The 23,409-nt window shown below is 39.9% G+C and overlaps 2 protein-coding genes across 17 annotated transcripts in view; one reads left to right on the plus strand and one right to left on the minus strand.

Annotated features, from left to right (window-relative positions):
- The window catches only part of CEP126 (centrosomal protein 126), a 101,393-nt gene extending 97,009 nt beyond the window's left edge, over nucleotides 1-4,384 (minus strand). For 3 of the 15 annotated variants that reach the window (XM_025465736.3, XM_025465737.3, XM_049110054.1), the window contains exons 1-2: nucleotides 3,500-3,742; nucleotides 501-620 (exon numbers count right to left, since the gene is read on the minus strand). In XM_025465736.3, the coding sequence (XP_025321521.1) occupies nucleotides 501-620; nucleotides 3,500-3,654 (275 nt within the window). In that variant the 5' untranslated portion in view covers nucleotides 3,655-3,742. Of the gene's footprint in view, nucleotides 1-500; nucleotides 621-3,196; nucleotides 3,338-3,499; nucleotides 3,743-3,983 lie in introns of those variants that run through there. The other 12 variants (XM_025465732.3, XM_025465738.3, XM_025465733.3 and 9 more) reach the window with 7 other exon arrangements.
- The window catches only part of ANGPTL5 (angiopoietin like 5), a 135,857-nt gene extending 112,822 nt beyond the window's left edge, over nucleotides 1-23,035 (plus strand). Inside the window, exons 1-9 of one of the 2 annotated variants that reach the window (XM_025465753.3) lie at nucleotides 3,498-3,628; nucleotides 8,227-8,367; nucleotides 9,960-10,104; nucleotides 11,730-11,833; nucleotides 12,490-12,583; nucleotides 14,757-14,857; nucleotides 16,475-16,595; nucleotides 18,635-18,820; nucleotides 22,472-23,035. In XM_025465753.3, the coding sequence (XP_025321538.3) occupies nucleotides 8,272-8,367; nucleotides 9,960-10,104; nucleotides 11,730-11,833; nucleotides 12,490-12,583; nucleotides 14,757-14,857; nucleotides 16,475-16,595; nucleotides 18,635-18,820; nucleotides 22,472-22,791 (1,167 nt within the window). In that variant the 5' untranslated portion in view covers nucleotides 3,498-3,628; nucleotides 8,227-8,271 and the 3' untranslated portion in view covers nucleotides 22,792-23,035. Of the gene's footprint in view, nucleotides 1-3,497; nucleotides 3,629-8,226; nucleotides 8,368-9,959; nucleotides 10,105-11,729; nucleotides 11,834-12,489; nucleotides 12,584-14,756; nucleotides 14,858-16,474; nucleotides 16,596-18,634; nucleotides 18,821-22,471 lie in introns of those variants that run through there. The other variant, XM_049110056.1, reaches the window with a different exon arrangement.
- Nucleotides 23,036-23,409: the final 374 nt, after the last annotated feature.

Consider the following 23,409-nt stretch of genomic DNA (forward strand, 5'->3'; position numbering starts at 1 on the left):
TTAGATAGCTGTTTTTTTTTTAATGGAAGTCATTTATAATATTCTTTGCATCATATTTCTACCATTATTTAAATTTCCCCCCATTTTTGATTGGATAAATGATATATAGAAAAATTATATAGAAGTGAACAGTAAATTAAAATGAAATTACATTCCATTAGAGACTAAGTACTAATTTGTAATCTTTTGATTTAGTGTGAAAGGATATAGACAACAAAGAATGGAGCACATTTTGCAGCCATCCTATGACACTACGATAAGAAGTCCTATGATAAGAAAGGACTGCTAAGGTCCCGCTCAGGAATGAGTACACGACCACCTTTGTGCTTTAGGCAGAAAAACAATAAGAAAATTTATGAAGGCATACAAATGTTGACCAGTGTTTTACAGATAAAGCAAATGCCATGACTTAGGTTCATAAAATGCGAAAGTAGAGAAACTATAATTAATTTATAATGACTTTGAATTTCTACACTTCTGAAGAAAATACGATTACTTACTTTTTTCTCCGGTTTGATTCCACAAAATATTTACGTGCTCGATTTCGACATATTTTTTGTTGCTGCAGTAAAATTTGACGCTCTTCTTCTAAATTTTTCTCCAGATGTATTTTCGTATCTCTAATGATAGCACAAAGTTAAGGACATGGTTTATAGCTCCAGGGGATGAGTGTCAGTGCTGATAAATATAATTACAGCCTCATACTAAGAATACAGTCATTTTTAGGAAACAATATGTGTACACATTAGTGTTAGTTAGTAGTAGTATTCTGACTTGGGATGCCTGGTGACTCAGCGATTGAGCATCTGCCTTTGGCTCAGTGTGTGATCCCGGAGTCCAGGGATCGAGTCCACATCGGGCTCCGTGCATGGAGCCTGCTTCTCCCTCTGCCTGTGTCTCTGCCTCTCTTGTTCTGTTGTCTCATGAATAAATAAAATCTTCAAAAAAAATTCTGACTTGGTATTAGAACTGAACACATATCTCACTTTCCCTGGGATAAAAATTGTACTTTCAGCATCATGAGCTCAGATAAGGAGACTGCATATTTTTTCAACACTATGAACCTCTACAAATCTGCTAAATGCAAATCTGATTGCATTTCTCTTTCCTTTTTCTCTTAAAGTTCCCTGTCACATCCATGGTAAATTCTAAATCTCCTGACCTAGTATATAAAGCACTATAAATTGGTCTGTTTTTTCAACTTCAATTCTCAACCCTGCCCTGCACAAATCCTATGCCCAGATGCACGAAGATACTTACATACTGATAACAGAACAAGCCATGACATATCAGAGCATCATCTCTAAGCACATGCTTGGTAACTTCCCCTGTGGTTCAGGCCCACTTCAAGCAGTTCCCCTGTTTTCTAGAGAAAACCCTCATTGGATGACCTGACACCTTCATGAGTACATCCTATGAGTACATGTCTTCTCCACCTTTCTGTAACGCCAATGACTGGCATGCTGCTTAATAAAATCTAGCTGAACAATTTCCTTGGAGAAAATTCTCAGTACATATACAGGACAAAAGATATAAACAATTTCTCCTTAAAGTTTTAATGAGTCATCTTTGAAATACTTTTCCTTTAAAATGTCTTTCCTTCCAAAAGGTAAATTTGCTATACCTTCAAATACATGAAAAATATGAAATTCTATTTTATGTTGTTATTCTTTTACAATTTCACATTTATATTTTATTAGCTTAATTTTGGAATGTAGTACCAAGTGTGACTCAAGGTAGAGATGGTAAATTTAGACTCTTTTTAGAGGTCTGAATATGGACACAGGAGATACTAGAATCAAGTTGAGGGTTCTCATGTTGATCATTGACTAACAATCATCCTTTGATAGGGTTTGACTGTTAGTCTAGTTTATTTTAAGGAGAGCCAAGACCGGAGTATGTTTATAGGCTGGAGGAAAAGAATGCCATTACAAGTTGAAAGTAGATTTTAAGATGGGGTAATTTATAATCCAGAGGCACACAGGAGAAAACAAGCTATGTTAGTAAGGCACAGGTGAATAGATGGATGTTCTACCATAAAAGTGATATCCCATCAATGAACCTGGAAAAAAGGATGGTGTTGGGGGCAGGGGGTGTTGCTTGTGAAGAGGGGCTGAGAGCCTTCGTGGTGTCTACTGTCTCATGAAGTAGTAAGACAGTCTACTGAGAGCAGGTGGAATTGGTAAAGACCTCACACAGACATGAAGAGGAACAGACATCCCTGTTCTTGTTCAGGCGAAGCTGGAAACTGTTCAATCTGTGTGGTGCCAGTCTGTATTGTCTTGTGATTTTTCTCTGACAGCATTTTTCTTACTTAAGTGAAGGACAAGAGAAGTAGAACTCTAGTAGCTATTGGATGAAGCAGAGGAATAGGGGTGCAAAGGACCAAGGATGCTGGTGAGAGAACATGAGCAGGTAATTGAGAATAGGATATAAACCAGGCAGGGAAGAGAGGGCAAGATAAGTGCTAAAATAAAATCAAAGGGGAAAAGAGATATATATGAGAAAAAAGGAGGCACAGTGTGAAGGGAACATGAGAGACATTTCACCTTTTTTTAAAAAAGAAAAATTTAGGGATGCCTGGGTGGCTCAGCAGTTGAGCATCTGCCTTTGGCTCAGGTTGTGATCCCGGGATCCAGTCCCATATGGGGCTCCCCGCAGTGAGCCTACTTCTCCCTCTGCCTATGTCTCTGCCTCTCTGTGTCTTTCATGAATAAATAAAATCTTTACAAAAGAAAAAAGTATGTTTGGTTTTGTTCCTTTGAGGTACTATTAATTCTATTTACAAATATTTTCTCTGATGTTTACTCAGTGTTCCAACTACATCAATTTACAAAATTAAGTCTAGGACTATTTCATGAATGAAAAGGATAGAAAGATACACTCTGTCCATGAGCCATTGACCTTGCTTCATTACTTTCTGATTCAGACGAAATCAGGGTCAGTGCTATAGTCCTATAGGACTTCAGTGTGCATGAAAATACAACGTCAAGGGAACAAAATCAAATCCGTACACACCGGTGCTGTTTATTTCAGAACACATCTCTGAGAGCATGAGTTTTGGGGACCAGCACGGGCAAAGCTAGACCAGGCTAGCTGCAGGAGGCTCGGAGCACAGCTGCCTTCCTCCCTGTCGCCAGGTCTGCACCCCAGAACCCCGAGCAGGGCGCGCGCGCACGTCACAGCCTTTGCCTACTTGCTGATCCACCGCAGCATCTCAGGACAGGTGTCCAAGCGCGCTGGTGGGGATGTGCGGCAGCACTCTGAGGGTCCGTGAGCTCGGAGTCCAAGCCCGTCACCACCAGTCCCGTCGTCCGCCAGCACCGACGCCACCCGTCACCGCCCCATCGTCCTCAGAAAGGGTACGAGCGCCTTCCATTCCGAAAACAGAACTCCGCCCTGAATTCTGAGGAAGGCTGTCCCCCTGACCACCGGACACACCCCGGGTGACCCGCAGACCAGAGAATGAACCGGGGGTGTGCTAGCTTAACCTGCTAACCCGATTCTCGAAGGTCGCAAAGAGGTGTCACTTGTGGGGCTCTTCCCTCTGCGCAGCACCATTAACCAGGCAGTGCACAGAACATGGCCACGCTGTCTGAGCAACAGAGCAGCCCCCGCACCGCACGAGGTCGGTAGTTCCACGTTCCAGAGCATCTGGAACAGCGAGGCCCGGGGCGGGGGAAGCAGGGAAAAGGGTGGGGAGCCCGGGGGAGGACCCCGGGGGAGGCCGGGGGGGGCACCGACGGGGGAAACGGGCGCACAAGGACCCGAACGGTGTCGGGGGGTGGGGGCGAAAGGCGGGGAGGGGTGCCCCGGGGGAGAGTCGGGCGCTCACGGACACCCACCCGGCGCGCGGGGGTGGTGTGGGCACAGGCGGGGGAGCCCACCGCCCGGCCAGCCCGCCGTCCGCCGGCGCCCAGGGGCCAGGGGCCAGGGGCCCGTCGCCCACACCGCCTACCCGGCCCGCATCCCCGGAAGGATACAGGTCGGCGGCAGGCCGGCGGCGCCCGCGGCCCAAGCGGGGGATGAGGAGCGCTCCGTCGCCGGCGTCCGACGTCTCGGGGCCCCGTCCCCGTTCCACGGCCGAGCTCCGGGCGCCCGGCCTCCAAGCCAGCATCTTTCAGCTCCGCGCCGCCTCTCGGCCCGCCGCTGGCGCCTCCGTCATGGCAGCCTCGGCCTCGTCCTCGGGCCTCCGTCCACTCCGTCTCTCGGGCTTCGTGTCACGGGCGCGGAAGGCTTGGCCGCGGCAGCCCCGGTTCCCGAGCGGCAGCGACGCTGGCTGTGACGGCTGCGGCGTCGACCTTGCCCTGCAGTGGCGGAGAGGGCAGCCGCGGTCCCGCAGACACCGCCGCCATCTTGGCAACCAACGGACGCCGCGTCCTTGGCGACAGAAACCAGGGCGCCGGGTGGGGCGGGGCTACGCGCCGGACAGCCAATGGCTAGCGTGGGCGGGACCCGGGCTCCCGCGACCGAGTCTGCGCAGGCGCGGGCTTGTCCCTCTGTCAGCTCGGGGCTGAGTCTTCTTTACGCTGAGGCTGTAGTGGTGGGGGTGCGGAGCGGTGGGGGGATGGGTGGGATGGAGTGGGGGCACGGCCGCGGGGGTCGTCTGGATGGTCGATGGAGCACTGGAGCTCGTGGGTCTGGAGCTGGAAGTCCATCTAGCTTCCTGGGGCGGGTCTGGGTCCCCTGCATCTTCCCCGCGCGGGATGCTCTGCAGGGTCCTCCCTGCCCTGTGGCTGCCGGGTCTGCACGCATACCGTCTCGCGTCCCTTTCGCGTCCCTTTCGCGTCCCTTCTGGACGAAGTCCACATCTAAGGTGGAGACCTCCCGGAAGGTGTGCTGGGCGGAGTGGATCTCTGGGCCGCAGAGATTTTGGTTTTGCAAACTGAAAATATAGAAAAGAGGCTGAAATGCAATGAAACGCCGGGACACCTGCACGCCGATGTTTCTAGCAGCAATGTCCACAATAGCCAAACTGTGGAAGGAGCCTCGGTGTCCATCAAAAGATGAATGGATAAAGAAGATGTGGTCTATGTATACAATGGAATTTTCCTCAGCCATTAGAAACGACAAATACCCACCATTTGCTTCGACGTGGATGGAACTAGAGGGTATTACGCTGAGTGAAATAAGTCAATCGGAGAAGGACAAACATTTTATGGTCTCATTCATTTGGGGAATATAAATAATAGTGAAAGGAATAGAGGGGAAGGGAGAAGAAATGGGTGGGAAATATCAGAAAGGGAGACAGAACATAAAGACTCCTAACTCTGGGAAACGAACTAGGGGTGGTGGAAGGGGAGGTGGGTAGGGGGTGGGAGTGACTGGGTGATGGGCACTGAGGGGGGCACTTGACGGGATGAGCACTGGGTGTTATTCTGTATGTTGGCAAATTGAACACCAATAAAAAATAAATTTATTATTTAAGAAAAAGAAAAAAAAAAAACAAGAAAAGAGGCTGAAACTGTTTGTTGGAACTCAGTATAAAAGAACATATAAATTCCGACTGTGTTAGCCAGGGTTTGTTTGTTATTTGTTTTTTAATGGAAGAACTCTCAGATTGGAAGCAAAATGTACAAACCAAATAAAAATCATCCACCCACCATTGAAATGGCTCTGCCTTTGTGAATCAGGTATGTTCATTTTTAAACTTCAAATAAACTTTTCCAGTTGAAACTACTTAAAACGGTTTTTGCAAAGTTGTATGCAGTTACTCAAATTGAAATGTAATCTGGTGACTGAGATTTTAAAATGCCACAACAAATCCAGCTTTTATTAATTTATTTATGATAGTCACAGAGAGAGAGAGGGGCAGAGACACAGGCAGAGCACCGGGAGCCCAACGTGGGATTCGATCCCGGGTCTCCAGGATCGCACCCTGGGCCAAAGGCAGGCGCCATACCGCTGCGCCACCCAGGGATCCCTCCAGTTTTGATTTAACACACAAAACACGTGAGCTTCCTTCAGGACAAAGCCAAGATAATAGAATATATAACTTTTAGCAGGGAAAGGCCAAAGGTGTATCCATAGACCATTGGCTATCTTGGCAAGTTTTAAACTGGCCTAGCCACGACATTGACCTTGATTCTATTCCCATTGCTATCATCACAGTTCTGTTTCCCTGGGGCTATTCAGAAGATTTTTTTTTTTTTTTTTAATTTGAGAGAGTAAGAGACAGAAAGCACAAATGAGGGGAGTAGTAGAGGGAGAGGGGAAAGCAGACTCCTCACTGAGCAAGGAGCCCCATTTCCGGACTTGATATCAGGACCCTGAGATCACAACATGAGCTGAAGCCAGACATTCAAGTGACTGAGTCAGTCAGGCACCCTAGAAACGCCCTAGAAGTGTTCAGAATTTTAAACCTTGAACCAGTGAAAGGTGTTGATGAATGGTTGTGGGCAAGTGGGTGAAATGGTTGTGTTCCAAGTAAGGGGAAAAAAAAGTCAAATGTAACTCTGTGATTTGGGGCTGGACCAAGCAGATGAAGGGCGTTGCTGTTTCCTAAAATGGGGAGGGACAGGCTGAAGGCACAAAGAGTAAGATTTGGGTTTCAGACATGACCTAGATAGGAGATGCCTAGGAGACACCCAACTTCATGAACACACATCATAAATTGCTAACAATGTTTATGTAAGAAGCTAATAATAGCCCCTTTATGGTTACAAAGCATGTTCACATTATTTATTTAATCTGAATAGTATAATAACCTTGTGAGTTATGCAAAGCAGCCTGTGGTGGACAATTTCCTGAGCTTTCACTTTCATCTTGGTGGAGGCTATTTTTTTTTTTTTCCATCTTCTGCAAAAGTATTTTCTTGCTCCAGTAAGAATTTCCTGGATTTGTCTCTGGGAAAGCTGTGAACAAAGAATTTTAACATCTGGCTGATTTAAAATGACTGAAATTCTGTCATAATCATTACAATTTCATAAGACTTCAACTAGAAATTTAAGATTAAAGATAAGTGCTCATCTGCTCCTAATACAGATGATAAAGCTCACCGATATTGTCAGCAATGTTAGAGCTGCATTATAGATCAAGCCAAATCATAGAAAATACTAACACCTTACACTGGAGTGCCTAATTTATCCTAGACGCTGTGCTAAGTGCTTATGTATGTAAAATCACTGAATCCTCAGCATAATCCTCCTCCACAAAGGAAGTAGTTAAGCTATGGTAAGATTATATAACTTTGCCAGAGGACCCAGAGCAAAGGTGTTGGGGAACCAAGATTCAAACCAGGTGGTTGGATTGCAGAGCCAGCACCCCCACCATCTCCTGCTGCCCCCAAAGAGGCTCTGAGAGGCAGAGAGAAGAGTGCCTGGGTTTAGACAGTGGGTATGAGGAAGCACAGTCAGAGGGTACATAATTGTTTTAAGACATTATTTCATTAGTATTGGAGTGCCCCAGTCAGCATCACGGGCCCCAGAAACACTGTGGTGTGGTCCCTGCCGCCTAACTCTTGAATGGGAAGAAAGACTCAGGAAAGTCTTGGATCCTTTCATTTTATTTAATTGTAGCATGGTGACTATTTAGGCATGTTTATATAATGAAGAGAAGGAATCGTGTTTGGGAGTATTTGGAGACTATTACAGACTGCTCAGTCAGCTCTCAGTGGTGGTATTTTTCAATAGTGATGGTTCCCTTACAGTCAGAATGTTTGAAGTTTTAGTAATATATATGTAAAACATACAGAGTGCTAGGAATTTGGCATTTATGTGATTAATACAACCACCACCGATAGCTAAATTCGGAGGAAGCTTACTTTACATCCGAATTAGCTGCCCTGATGTCCACATTGACTACATTTCTGCTTAGCATTTTGTAAAAACAGTTTCAATATAACATTCTTTCTGTTTCATCATTCATGTCTCCTTCTTTACTATTTTTATACAAACTAGTTTCCAATTACTGAGGGATATTTTATCAAAGGTGTTTTTCCCAAGGCCTCCCAAAATCCAACTCATAATCATTAGGTGGGCTTATAAATTCATGCTTTATTTACTTATGTATCTAGTTACTGCCTATATTCTAAAAGCAGGCATGTAGTGATTTTAAAAAGTTTGTGTAACTTAAAAATGACAGGATCTCTACAAGCTACCTTGTTTTTCATATGAAGGGTGTTGTTTCAAAGGAGCACAGAAACCAGTCAGTATTGGCTTCTGTTTTTGTTGTACACCTTCCAGGAGCTTTTAACTGAAGACTCTGCCCGCACTTCTTTCCACACAGAGCTTACTGGTATTTGAAGAAGTGTTTCATTTCTCCAGGAAGAATATGATGTATCTTTCTCAAGCTTCACTTTTATTCTTAAATACACTTATTTTAATTTGTGGAGAAGTTATACAAGGTAATTGTGTACATCATTCTACGGTAAGAATTTTAGCAATATTATTTTAGCTAGAAGTATGATTATATATCTCCAGGAAGATATATATTAAAAGTTTGAAAAGATTAATTGTGTTATCCAATACAATTATGGAAAATTAGAGTGTTTATTTAGAAATGCTGAGACTCTGCTTAATTTATATTATTATTTTTTTAATTTATATTATTTTTAAACTTAGGAAACCGTAAACTGAGGATTCACCCTTAACACATTTCTTCTGAAAAAAATTTTAAAGAAATTACAGGCCTAGGTTAAAAAGTAGCCGGCAACTTTCCAGTTAACTTTGATAATGAAATATCTGATAGGTAATAAAATATTTGCTTTGCTATTTAAAAAATAAATATTCTATAAGTTTATATTTAAAATACAGTCTTGTGAGTGGTTATCTAGGAAATTAGAAAATTTTATTTATTACAATGTCAGAGTGACACCTAATAAAGTGTATGCAATACTCTGAGTAGATGGGGATTGGATCTGTACATATTTAAATATTGGTTTATCATTTTAAATGTTATACAACGTATTTACCATGGTATCTATACCAGATTCCAAAGTTCCAAGGTTAAAGGAAGAATAAATTTTAGGAAAGCTACAGAAATATTAATAATATAATTCTCTAAAATACTGAAACTTTAAAAATCTTATTTAGATCTGAAAAAAACATAGTTGTCACATAGGTTTTTGAAAACATTTACTATGCCAATTATTACAGGAGTTGAGAGGAAAGAGCAAGGAGTTACAAATAGGTCTATGTAACAAAATGCCAGCATCTTATTGGGCAAATACCTTTTATCATATGATTAGCTCTTTACCTTTCTCTCAATACCTAGGTCAAAGGAAGGTAAAACTTGTTTCTATTTTCTTTTAATTAACAGTCATTTAAAGTAGGTAACTTCTACCAAACACTGTTTTAATATTGGAAAGCCAATAGTTACCAACAGAAATAAATAGCTTTGGAATGGTAGCTGTAGTTGGCTCTTCATGATGACATCTGTTATTGATTTTGCAAAGCAAAATTCCATGCTTTTTTACTGTTATCACCAATGAGTACTTTACCCTTCAAATCTGTAAATACCTTTACTTATGCCAAAGCGACAAGCCTTCCACAATCCCCTTCCCTCCCCCAATTCCTAATAGCTGGTGGCAGAAAGTCCATTTGGCACAGAGGTGTAGGCATCTCAGGGAACCTTCTTAGCCATGTTCATGGAACTTCAGACTGCCGGATGCCTGGATGAGGGATAGCATGTGTTCAACATGGAAACATGCCACAGTTAAAGGTCAAGGCCATGGAGCCATGTTACAGAAAGTAGAGCCTAACTAGATCCTTTTGGAATTGGAAAACAAAAAGGCAGAGCAAAAATACTGAATAAACATATGCTTTTTGTTCATACCTAAAATTTACCTGTAAGGTTTATTTGTAGAAGTTTAACTGAATGGCTCATTGTTTTTTTCTAACGATCACCCTTGTGTGTGTCCTGAAATTTCACCTTTTCTGTGTATCTTCTTATTTATTATGTATTAGGTCATATAACATACTTCATGTATTCCTTTCTTATTTCTATTTTTCAATGTAAAGGATTCTCCAGTAGTTAATATTGTAGAAGACGTATCTAATGCAAAAGATGAGAATAAAAGTAATGATACTGTTTGTAAGGAAGACTGTGAGGAGTCATGTGATGTTAAAATTAAAATTACACGAGAAGAAAAACATTTCATGTGTAGTAAGTATTAAAAATGACTGCAACTATAAGGGTATATGATTTATTATTTCTAGGTTATGCATACAAGGAAATATACCTTACCTTTGTTTGGGTCATTTTATATGTACCTTGATCATCCTAGGCCAGAGGCTGCCTGTTTTTAGCACGTAGTAGGTGCTTAGTAAGTATTTGATGAATAAACGAATGAATCCTTGTATGTCACCCTGTGGCATCAGCTGACCACCGAGGGCAGGGGCAAGCCAGAGGGCACTGACAATTGTGTTTTATCAACCCATCAAAGGCTACTTTCGGGCTTCCATCTGAGCCACTAGAAAATGGCTCCTTAGTTTTGAGTAGGGAATTCATTAATACTGAATAGCTGTACAATAGGTATATTACCAAGTCAGCCAATTTATGTAGCAAAGCATAAAAACAAACTTTCAAAGTCTTGGTTTTTGTTTACAGCTCTTTAGTAACGGTGCAGGGATTTTTATGGTCTATGACATGCACACGGGGGGTGGGGGTGGGATGAAGAAGGGGAATGGAAAGGAAGGGGGTGATGACCTGATTCAGCTCCTACGGATGGAAACAGTAGGCCAGGATGTGCAACATAAGCATCTCTGGGCCCTCAGGTTGGCAAGTGCCCCATAGGTCCCTTAGACAGATACCTAACTCCAGGAGGAATCTAACAGACATTGAGAGTCCCAGAGTAAAAGTGGAATGAAGCTGGGAGTGGGGATAGATCTCAAAGATTATGAATGTGATTCTGCTGTGAGAGTGAAAATTAGGAATATAGAAATAATCTTTTAAAGAATAATGCATGTGATACTGTGAAGATGCTTTTGTAATAAAGGATCATCACTATATTTAGTCTGGGAAATATATGATAGTCCACGATTATCTCCTGATTTTGAGGGTTGTGCTATATAGAATGTCTTTGGTATAAGAAATACAGACTGAACCATCCAGGGACATCATGGCAGCATGCTCTGAAATGATTTAGGAGAAGTTATTTGTACTCTTCTGGCAACTCTTCTATGAATAAGATTGCTTTTAAAATAAGAAAAACATTTTAAAAAGGAAAATATATAGAAAAGTTCAATCAGAAACCAACCAACCAAAATTGTGACTAAATAAAAAAAAAAAAACTGTGACTTATTGTTTGTGTATATGTGTGTTTGGCATTTGTTTATATAAAAATACATAGCATTAAAAAAAGAAAAAATACATAGCACTAATAGAACAAATTAAAAGAGATTTATTTTGAAAATTACCTTGCATGATATGGATTATTGCCTTTTCCTTTCTTATATGGTAAAAATTGAGGACCCTTGGACCTCCTGCTTTTGTATCTCTTATCTTACAAAGTGAGAATTAATATTCAGAATGTTGTCTCTCTGTTACATCAGATTAAATTATTTGGGGATAATCTAAACTATTAGAAAGCACAGTTTCATTAAGATCATTGAAACAGTTGTTCCCTTTGTTAGTCCCGTGTTAAAAATTATACTAACTGGAATATTTAGATAGATTGAGATATTATTGTGTCTACATATTAATCCAAAATCATGTACAATTATTTTTCACTCTAATTATTTTCTCTAACAATGTAATATTTAGCAAACACTTTTTTATTATAATTTAAGGAAATTTGCAAAGTTCTATTGTTTCCTACACACGAAATACCAAAAAGCTGCTAAGAAATATGATGGATGAGCAACAAACTTCCTTGGATTATTTATCCAATCAGGTACGGATCTTTTCTATTGCGTTGTTTTGTACATATATATCGATAGTATTAGAGGCACAACTATATGATTTTTTAATGGGTTCACATCCAGACATGTGTTGCTTACTCTATTAGAGGCATCATAGCAATCCTTAGGCAAATACAAAGTCACTTGGAGAGGGTGCAGTGTGGTGGCAGATTTACAGGGACAAGTGACTCTTCATTTTAAAGATTTTATTTATTTATTCATGAAAGACACACAGAGAGAGGCAGAGACACAGGCAGAGGGAGAAGCAGGCTCCCCGCAGGGACTTGATTCCAGGATCCTGAGATGACACCCTGAGTCGAAGGTACATGCTCAACCACTGAGCCACTCAGGTGCCCCTACAGGGACAGCTGACTTAAAGAAGTAGGCCCTCAGTGGCGCCCCACCCTGGAGCCCTGCAGCGTGAGAGCTGGACCAGGTTGGCAGGTGTGAGCCACCTGCAGCGACCCTACCTGTGGCAGTGCCTGGGTGGCCTTGCAGCAGGGGCCCAGGATGTAGTGTGGGGCAGTAGGTATTGCCATATATTGCAGAGCGGAGTTTGTAGGAGGCTTGTGGATGCCAGCTGTAGAATTCAGTGGAGGGAGTTTTGTTCAGATATGAAATGCTTTAAAGGTGGTGTCTGTGTGTTCAGGTTAATGAGCTCATGAACCGGGTCCTCCTTCTGACCACAGAAGTTTTCAGAAAGCAGCTGGAGCCTTTGCCTCACAGGCCAGTTCAGTCTCATGGTGAGAAATTTGCTATTTCAGACTTTTCATACTTGTCTTCAAATTTTCCTGGATGGAAAAACAAACAAACAAACAAACAAACAAACAAACAAATTTTCCTGGATGGGTTGGTGCATTTAGAGGTTTTGTTTATAAAATACAGCTCGCTATTATCTAACAGCCTAGAGGGGCACAACTTGCTGGTAGGCAGACTTCAACCCAGACAGATGTTCTTTCCAAAGCTAGGAAAGTTTTCCAGTGTCTAAAAGCCACAGCTGCACACACATCCTGAATCTGTTGTAAATGGCAGTTTTATGGAAGTTGTTTCTGGACTGTCCTTTACATTTTATTCACAATTAATCTTCAGTTAGAAGAAAAGAAAATTTCAGAGTTCTTTTCACCTGTAAAAAGTATTTTTGATATGTTCCAAATATTTCAAATTGGGACATAAAATTTGAAAAGAAAAAGAAACTTAAGACAGAAATAAAGTGGAATCTAGAGCTTTTTGTAATAATATACAGTGTAGTAATTCCAAGAGGCCTACATTTCTAAGAAAAATATTGTATTGATCTTTCAAATATGAATTAATGCCAGAGTTCCAAGTAAAAAAATATTATTGAGAGCCTAGGGTGTGATCTTTCTTCCTTACAAAGGGAAGGAAAGAAACAATTACTGAGAATCTCCTAAGTGTCAGGTGTAAGATGGGCACTTCCATATGTTATTTTATTTTGAATTATTTTATTGTACCTCATGTATCTCTAAGGCCAGACCACTTGCCTCCCCATAACTCATGCAGTTTCCTCATTGAAAACTGGTAGTACTTACCTGATGCAGTTGTTGCAAGGATTACATGACTAAGCACGTGAAAATCTCCTCAAATATTGCCTGATGCACAGATGATAGGAGGGTTTGCTGTGAAAATGATCATCATCAGAGGAGGAATAGGCAGCCCAGGAAAAGTTAAATAATGTGTTCACATTTATTTGGATGGTGATGGCGGAGAGTGTATTCTAACCCAGATCAGTCCTCTCTTGTGGACTTCTATCATATCTCTGAGCATAAAGTTATAAAAGAATGTCTCTTAGCCTTTCAGAACAAAGGCAATAAATCTATATCTTCTGGAAATAAAGGGGAAAGCAAACAATCTTTTACAGCTAATTTTTTGTAGACAACATTTTCTAGATACGTACTGTGTGCCAGGCACTGTGCTAAGTGCTTTACAAAATGTCTTACCATGTAAAGTTGCCACAATGACACTACAAATTAGGCAGTATTACTATAAGGATAGAAGCGGAAAACCTAGCCAAGGATTCTCAGCTGCTCCTTAGAGGGCTGGGACTCTAACCCAGGCTTCTGGCTCTGGAGTCTCAGGCTTTCATGTGTTTGTTTCTCTGGGTAATAAATCACGTGTGCTCGCTTCGGCAGCACATATACTAAAATTGGGTAATAAACCACGTAAAGGTTGCATTCTATTACATTTATAAAGATAATACAAGGTAAAGTATCTTAGAATCCAATGTAATATCCATATCCACACCATGTTTATAATCCCCTGGGAAGTGGGATGCTTTGGAGAGGGTGATTGCAGGCGCTACAGTTCTAACTATTGGCTCAGAGCAGACTCTGGCCTCAAGCATAATTTCTTCATGCTGAAGAAAGGGATTTCCCGTACTCTCCCTTTGGCTCTTGTCATAGTGGTTCCCAACTAGAGTCTCTGAAGTTTCCAATAGTCAAGGATGTGTCACTTACAGCTAATCTACTTATTCATCTGGTTTATCCTTCCCATTCATACATATTTACTTTACACATTATGCACCCCCAAGCAAGCCTAGATTCCTGAAAGAGCATTATTTATTGGACTAGAGAATGCATCACTATGAAATAAATTAAATAAATGAATCCAAATGGAACATTTAAGCAGTATGGAGTACTAATCTCTCTCTCACTGTTAGAACAGTGTTATTATTGATGAAGGTTGATTGCAACATGAATTCCTTAATCCCATTTCTTTTGTGTATTTTCTCTGTTTTCTAAAATTGAAATCATTCTTCATTTCTAAGAAGTTAAAGTTATCATATTGTTAATGGAAATTATGCTCATAATTTCAAATAGTGCTATCAGATCTCTACAGTAAAATGATTAAGCCTTAACGTACACTTGAAAATATCCTAAATAACAAATTTTACTTTTCTAGGTTTAGATTGCACTGATATTAAAGATTCCCTTGGCTCTGTCACCAAAACACCAAGTGGCTTATATATAATCTACCCGGAAGGATCCAGTTACCCATTTGAGGTAAAGTTTTTCCTTATTATATGAAACAGGATAAGCAGTCTATTTAATTAATATTAAATTTTAATTGTTTTAATTTTTTTTGAAAATTTTAAGATAAACTGGTAGAAGTTCCAGTTTCAAAATTTTGGTTTTCTGAAATTCTCTGCCCAAACCACAAACCTGTAAGAACTTGAGACTCTTTCACTTTTCCATTTGAGATTTCATGTTTAAATTCTGAAGTAAATCCATATGGTGTAAGATCTTATATTATCTTTACAGTAAGCAGAAATATGCATACAAATGCCTGCTTTCATTAGCATGTGGATATTAGAAAGTAGTAGGGTGCTCTGCCTTGGTGCTTGCTAAAAAGTCTCCAATTTCTCTTCCTCTGAAGGTGACAAATGATTTTATGTGATTATATAATAAATTAATAATAAAAACCTTTCACTAAAGTATGAGGCAGATTGAGAAAATCTTTTTTAAATTAAAATAATTTTTAAATTGAATAAAATAAACTATCCTCATGTCTATCTATGATTTCTGGAAGAAATTTCTATCAGAAATTCTCTGTTATTGACAAGATTATTTAGCCTAGTAATATTACATATACAATAACATATACATTACTTATATATAATATTGTTTGTTTACTCTTTGTGTATAAGAAAGTTCATGATGTCACTATCACACCTTATTGGTAATCTTCATTACACAATAAAATAATTTTTCTACTGAGTAGATATGCCAGTTTCTCATCTTGAAATCACTAAATTATATGGCTTTTTTACTAACATTATTTTTGACATCTATTAACAAGGTGTCAAAAAATTGGGATTTAGGTGGGAAATAATTTTAAAATTACCTAACTTGCTTCACTTACAGATTCAAAAAAAACCCTGAACATATGTGGAGAGGGAAGTCTTCTAATTTTTCAAGAATGTGTTGTGAAATTACCTTTTGAGGTCGTGGGAAGGTGTTGATTCCCTACCTTCCTCCACACTGCCATTCTCTGTGGGCAGGCAGTTTCTGATGGGGATGATTGCTTGCATTTTGTCCTCTGGGTTGGGTCCCTCAGTAGTCCTCGCAGGGGTATTGAGCAAGTGCCAACAGGGGCTTCCAGGAATACCTGCTGAGGTGGGCATAGAGCAGACCTTTCTGTCTGCTGACCCCAGTCTGAACACAGGCCTTTCAGGTGTCTGGAGGAAAGTAATCAAAGGCAGGCACACGGGCATATTTAATTAACACTTAAAAATCAGTGTTTTAATTCAAAGGAAAAGTTAATTTGCGAATACCTCATTTTGCTACATCACATTGGTAGCATTACCACTCAACTGAAAAATATCAGTTGAGTTGAGGAATAAGGGGATGACCTCACGATGCTTGAAATGCAACCAACTTACATATGCAAACACATGGCTGACACCAGGGACAGTAATTAGGTTAATGACAAGTTTGTCTTATAACAAACAGCACTATGTCTAGGGATTTACATTTGAATATATTAATAGCATACAATTGCATTGAAACTTTTGGTGGAATGGTTTTCTCTTTCTTTAGGCTTAAGGGTGAAGCATGAGCTTTATGTCAATGAATAAAAATGATAGTATATAATTTTTGTGTTTTCTGGATCTGTTTTAGGTAATGTGTGACATGGATTACCGAGGAGGTGGATGGACCATGATACAGAAAAGAGTTGACGGGATCATTGATTTCCAAAGGCCGTGGTGTGATTATCTGGACGGATTTGGCGACCTTTTAGGTCAAATCTTATTTCTCCTCTTTTTCTTCTTTTTGGGATGACCCCTATAGACCGTTTCTCTGTTAGTCACATCATTAGCAAAAACAGCAATCCTTCCTCTCTCAAATTACTCTCTCTTCACGTCATATTACTTTAGAATGAATGGGTCTTTCGTTGGGATCTGGAAACCCAGATACCTGTTGAAATGGGGTTGAGTGAAAGTTCTGAGGGTCTTTATTAAGTATTTACTGTGTACCCAGCAGAATTCTGGAAGATGCTCTAGAACTATTTGTGGAATGAAACGTTGTGTGGGGGGCAGGGTTGTCACAAACCTTGAAATACTTGGCGTGTGCGCTGTGTCTACGAGCATGCAGAACTGAGGTGTGTGGCAGGACAAACTCAAGTTACATGACCTGGGAGTAGTATTTTATTAAAATATCAATAAAAATCACTATGCTCAAAATTTGAAAACTGTAAACCCCAAAAGAATTCTAAAATCTATGACAGTATTACTTTTGCTGGCAAATAGAAATGCTGGTATTTCTGAACACTGCAGAATTGTAACTTTGTTGGAAGTTTTACATTTTCATCATTTTTGTGCTGTTATTTTAGGTTACTGTTGTTTTAATTCAAAAGCCTTAACATCCCATAATAACATCATCTCAGGATTTAGTAAATGGTGGTGTTAGTTCTGTTGCTATAATCCCTGCTGCATGCTAATGAATTTAGAAAGGATGTGAAATGTAATGAGGTCTGATGAACACGGCTAGATTACTACCGGGTCATGGAGTGCATGAACTCATGTATTGTGTGTTCTCAGCATTATCTCTAATTTTCTGCCATGTGCTACCTCCTGATTTTGGTGGTCACAGATCTACAGACTGAATTGCCATCTTCCTTACTTTATGCTTTTTTCAATGGGGAAATTATCTGAGTTTTTCTTTTTTTTTTTTTTAATTATCTGAGTTTTGAGACAAAGGTCCTCAGGCAGGCATACTTCATGTTCAAGTACAGACTGTACTTGATATATTTTTTAAAATAAACTTGGAATTAAGGAAAATATATTGTTACTTTATTAGGGCTTGGGTAGAGGGGCAAGATGGCAAAGATACTTAAAATGGAGGGTCGTGGGCTGGACCCACCTTAGCTCTTGTACCCCGTTCTTTTCACTTCTAAGGGGGTGTGCAGTTGGGGTGACCATTCATCCCTGGGGGGGACATGGGATCTTAGCTAGAGGTTGACCGATGTGAGTGTTGGCACACTGTCCCCCAAACTCTTTGAGGTTTGTTTCCACAATACCCTGTACTTCCTTCTGTAATCTTATGATACAGCTGGAGGAATGTGTTTTAGGGCAGAGGCTGTGCCAGGGTGGGCAGGGGAAGGTACAAAGCCATCAGCTGGAACATGCAAAGGGTCAGCAGCCAGAACACTGAGTTCCCCAATTCATCCTGGAATTCATTTTCATCCGTTTCATTCCATCACACTTCCATTCATAGGTAACTGACACACTGCATTATAATGAAGAAATGTTTATTCACAGAGCATCATTCTGAAAGAAAAAGTAATTTCAGCTGAGCCTTTTCAGAAAAATCTTTTTTTAGGAGCTGGTGATCTGGAGGTTAAAATTCTTAACATTTATAAGTACACATCATTTTGTTACCTGCCATAATATTTCAACAGCTTTTTTGTTGACATATCTTAAGGTAAATCTTGAAATTTTACTTAGTCATTAAATGAATTTTTGAATTTATTTTGGTGAGATAAAAATATCTCACAGTCTAGTTATCCCCAGTCTAGAGAAGTAGAAGTGGGAAGATTACATATATATGATATGTAATCATATATATGATATGTAATTACATATATCATATATATGTAATTTTTGTAAATTAGGCAAACACTGATAATTCAAGCTAGGGCTATATAGTCTCTCAAATAATTTATGTGGGACATTTCAATGTTAAAAACTAAACAACTCCAAACATTCAATAATAAAGGGTTGTATTAAAATATATATATTAGTTGTATTAAAATATATTAAAAAACTTTTTTTTTAACAGGCGAATTTTGGCTAGGACTAAAAAAGATTTTTTACATAGTAAATCAGAAAAATACCAGTTTTATGCTGTATATTGCATTGGAATCTGAAGATGACACATTTGCTTATGCATCATATGATAACTTTTGGCTAGAAGATGAAACAAGATTTTTTAAGATACACTTAGGACGGTATTCAGGAAATGCTGGTAAGTTTTTTATTCCTCAAATTATTCAGGATATTTAAATATAGCTGACTCAGTATTAGGAGAAGATAAAGTAATGCATTTCTCTTGGTCTAGGATACATAACTGATAACAAATAGATTAGAAGAGAGAAAACTGAGCTTTGAAGCTGCTATGATCATTGAACCACTTTATGATTTTGAAGAGCTTATATTCTTTAAAACTATGTTATGGGTTAATTACAATTAACTCTTCAGAGTAGAGTCTGTGGAGAAGGCTGGGAAGGAATTGCTGACATTTTCATGTTCTGAGAGGTTGCATTTAGAAATCAGAGTTTTTTGAGCTGATCTCCACTCTTCTCACTTTCCAGGTAAAGGAGCCTAAAAAATTAAGTGACTTGCCCGTGAGTCCCAGGTCATCACACTTGACCCAGGGCAAGAAGCCAGGTTGATAGAACAACTAGTTTGGGGTTGTTTTTTCCCACTATGCCTTACTTAGTGCACTCATTTCCAAATAAATTTAATTTTTGGGAGACAGAACGTAAAGACTGCTAACTCTGGGAAACGAACTAGGGGTGGTAGAAGGGGAGGAGGGCGGGGGGTGGGAGTGAATGGGTGACGGGCACTGGGTGTTATTCTGTATGTTAGTAAATTGAACACCAATAAAAAAAAAAAACAAAAAAAAAAACAAACAAAAAAAAAAAAAGAACTTCAGAACACTTCATGTTAACTTTATAATTTGATGCTGAAATTTTAAGTTTGAGATGATACCAAATTCAGCTCTCCTACTGTTGCTCATCTTGGTGCTTTATTGTGTATATTTAGTGTTAGAAATCAAAAAATGAGGGAGATGTGTTCCCAGTTCTTTAACTAATTATAATATAGAGGGGGATAAAGAAAACCGAAAATGTGGAATACTGAATACTGATAGAGCTTTGGGGGTTTGAGAGGGGGAGAATGATCCCAGTTGATTGCATCCAGGAAATCTTCCTGGAAGGGTAGTTTCTAACAAGGAGTTAATGTTAGATTCAACGTGGGAAAGTTTTTTGAAAGTATATGCTCCTGCAGAACCCGATTTAGTACGTCTGGGCCCAGGTATTTGTATTCAAAGATGGATATGTTGGCATCCTTATAGTTGAGAACCACTCATCTGTACTTGGAGGAAGGGATAGGCTTTTGGCAGATTAATGTTGGCAAAGACAGCGGCTTGAGTCCCGGCACAGCGGGAGGAAAATGAGCACAAATGTTGCCCAGTTTGGGTGGAGTCCCTGACATCTGAGGGGGTTAGCCTTGGGATTTTAGGGGAAAGTCTGAAATTCAAATCATGATGAAATTTTTAATGCTGCATCTGTAAAGTGTAAAGAACTACCTAAATATGGAAAGTTTGTGTGAGTTTCTCTATTAGACTAAGATCTAGTTAGAGGATAGGATTTACAATGGCACAAATGTTTTCATCACGGAGCCCTCAGACTTTGCCCTCAGAAAATATTCTGCATTTTCCCAATAAGGTTAAGTAATTTTCAACAGATGGCCACATAACACAATCAATATAAAGAAAAGTGTCAATAGAACATAGAGATAGAACTTGATAAAACTAGGAGGTTAAGAATGATCAGGTACATGGTAGAGGTGAGCTGCAAATCTGATTTTGACCTCAGAGCAAAATAGAAATATGAAATTCAAACATTTGAGCAACACAGTTGTTCCAGGGGGACAAATACTCCTGATTCTAAAACTTGAGAAATCTTTGTTTGGTTTCTCAGAGAAAACCAAGTGTCATGTTCTCTAAGTACACTCATAGGAAGCATGGCAGTGAGTTTTAATGGGCTAGTTATTAAAAACCTATGCATTATATTATACTATGTTATATTATTATTTTTAAGGATTTTATTTGTAAGTAATCTCTGCACCCAATCTGGGACTTGAAGCTACAACCTGAGACCAGTAGTCACATGCTCTACCGACTGAGCCAGCCAGACATCTCGTATGCATTATATTCTAAAAATCGTTTATTAAATGTAACCCAGTGAGAAGCACATATAACATATGATCCTTCTGATGGTTGGTCTTTATCCAGGGAAAGTATCTGTAGAGGGATCATATAATTTAGGCAATGCTCCTTAGGTGTCATGTCTCTCGTCTGAACTTCTGAGAGGTATAGCACTATGTGGGTGTTGAAAATTATATTCTCCCTCAAACACCTGTAATGTTGGCATTTCATTTTCTGTGATGTGCAGAGTAAGAAGCTGTAATAGTCAGCAGAGCTTGAGCATAGCATGGGCCACTGGCACTTAATGAAGTCCTCCAGGCTCCTCGAGTACCTGTCTCAAGAGATGCCAAACATTCAGAGCACAATGAAACAAATGTGGGCTTTGGATTCTTCAGATAGTTCACATAGCTTCACTTTAAGTCAATCTTTCAAACTGATTAGCAAAGGTGTTTTTGTTTTTGTTTTTGTTTTTATTTTGAGAGAGAGTGTGTGTGTATGCACAAGAGTCCGTGGGGAGGGACACAGGGAGAATCTCCAGCAGCGGCCCCCCTGAGCCCGGAGCCCATAGGCCGAGGCCGGGCTCGATCCCATGACCCTGAGATCATGACCTGAGCCCAAACTGAGGGTCAGATGCTCAAAGAACCACCTCATTCAGTCGCCCCCAAATTAGCAAAGTTGACTCATGAGTGAGATCTAGGTATAATGGCATTAATCAGAATCTTCTGTTTAAATGGTTTTAGTAAAACCAGAGTCATGCCTAGCTACTTACTTACATGGGCTGCCTTGGCTGGGATTTGCTCTTGCGGGTTTTTGTGACTGTCAGGGATGCCGTCCCGTGCTATCCTGTGTAGGCCTTGTAAACACAGTGTTCCTGTGAGTACTCTCCATGTGCTGGTGGAGAGCCACATCTCAGTAATGAAGCTGATTACATGCTTGAGGCAACTGGGTATTTATATAAATTTGGTGGCCCCTACATGTGTACCTAGAAATGTAAGCAGCTCATGGTGGCAGCTCCCTTTTTACCCATGCCTCTGTATTTGAGTGATGGAGGATGGTGGGGGCATGGAAACTTAGTCTGTACTCTTTATTATTATTTTGTAGAAATCATTCTTTTCTCTTAATTACCAAGTACTGTACACCCTTCCCCAAAGTATGACAGATCTGTACAGCATCATATTTGGCTTAAATTATCTGATTCTGCATAAAGAGCCAAATGCCTGTTTGGATTGTGATTTTATATCAAATGTCCACTCAGAGATGCCCATCATGCTGAGGATTTCATTTCCAGATCTTGGCATATTGCAATCTGGAGGAGAGATTTTATTTTATTTTAATTTTTTAAAAAGATTTTGTTCATAAATTCATGAGAGACACACATACACAGAGAGAGAGGCAGAGAGAGAGAGAGGCAGAGACATAGGCAGAGAGAGAAGCAGACTCCATGCAGGGAGCCCAACGTGGGACTCGTTCCTGGGTCTCCAGGACCAGGCCCGGGGCTGAAGCCGGTGCTAAACCGCTGAGCCACCCAGGCTGCCCTGGAGGAGAGACTTTAATATGATATCTAGTAGAAAATAATTTAAACCTTAGCTCTAGATGTGAAGCTTTGTAACAACAGTCCGGAAAGGTCAATTAAGGTGACAAAAAGCGCCTTTAAATTTAGTCTTTAAAAATCCCTATTTTCACCAGGTGATGCGTTCCGGGGATCTGGAAAAGAAGAAAACCAAAATGCAATGCCTTTCAGCACCTCAGATGTTGACAATGATGGGTGTCGCCCAGCGTGTCTTGTAGGGGGTCAGTCAGTGAAGAGCTGCAGTAGCCTGAATAACAACACCGGCTGGTGGTTCAACCAGTGTGGTCTAGCGAATCTGAACGGCGTCCATCACTTTCCCAGGAAACTGCTCGCAACTGGGGTTCAATGGGGCACATGGACGAAAAACAGTGCACCTGTCAGGATTAAATCTGTTTCCATGAAGATTAGAAGAACCTACAACCCATATTTTAAGTAATCTTTTTTAAAATTTTAGTGTGTGTTCCAGTTATTTTTGATACTATAGAAAATATTTTACATAGTTTCTCTTTTTACTGGGTTTCAAACATATTAGCCAAAATCTAACTATAGATGACATCTAGATGTTAAGGGTTTAATCAGAGATCTTTAATTTTGTAGAGTTTTCTAAAACATAGCTCAGTGTATGCTTTTTACTAACTACATTAGCAATATGTAATAAAATTTGTTTTAAATGAATTGTACCTTGTTTTCCTGGAGTATGTTGTCCTTTGAAAGCATTGTCCCTTCTCTGGAAAGCACATGTACTATAGTAGATTGTTAGGAAAATTGAAGAGATCATTATGCTTACTTCCATATTCATTCAAAATGGTTAACTCTATAATCCACAGATAATTTCTATTGAAGACCATGATAAGAAATAACTGCACAGATTAATATACACATGGTTTAAATACTTTACTATCTCCAGGTGATTCCACAATATTTTACAGGTAATAAGAGTTGGCTGCACAAATGAAGTCCTTTTTTATCACATTTTGTTGTGGTTAATAATTTAATTCTTGTTTGTAATGAAGTGACTGTGCTTTCCTATCCTGATCACTTGCATTCTAAAACA

This window comes from Canis lupus, chromosome 5, assembly GCF_003254725.2.
Source record: "Canis lupus dingo isolate Sandy chromosome 5, ASM325472v2, whole genome shotgun sequence".
In the NCBI taxonomy this organism is placed as follows: Eukaryota; Metazoa; Chordata; class Mammalia; order Carnivora; family Canidae; genus Canis; species Canis lupus.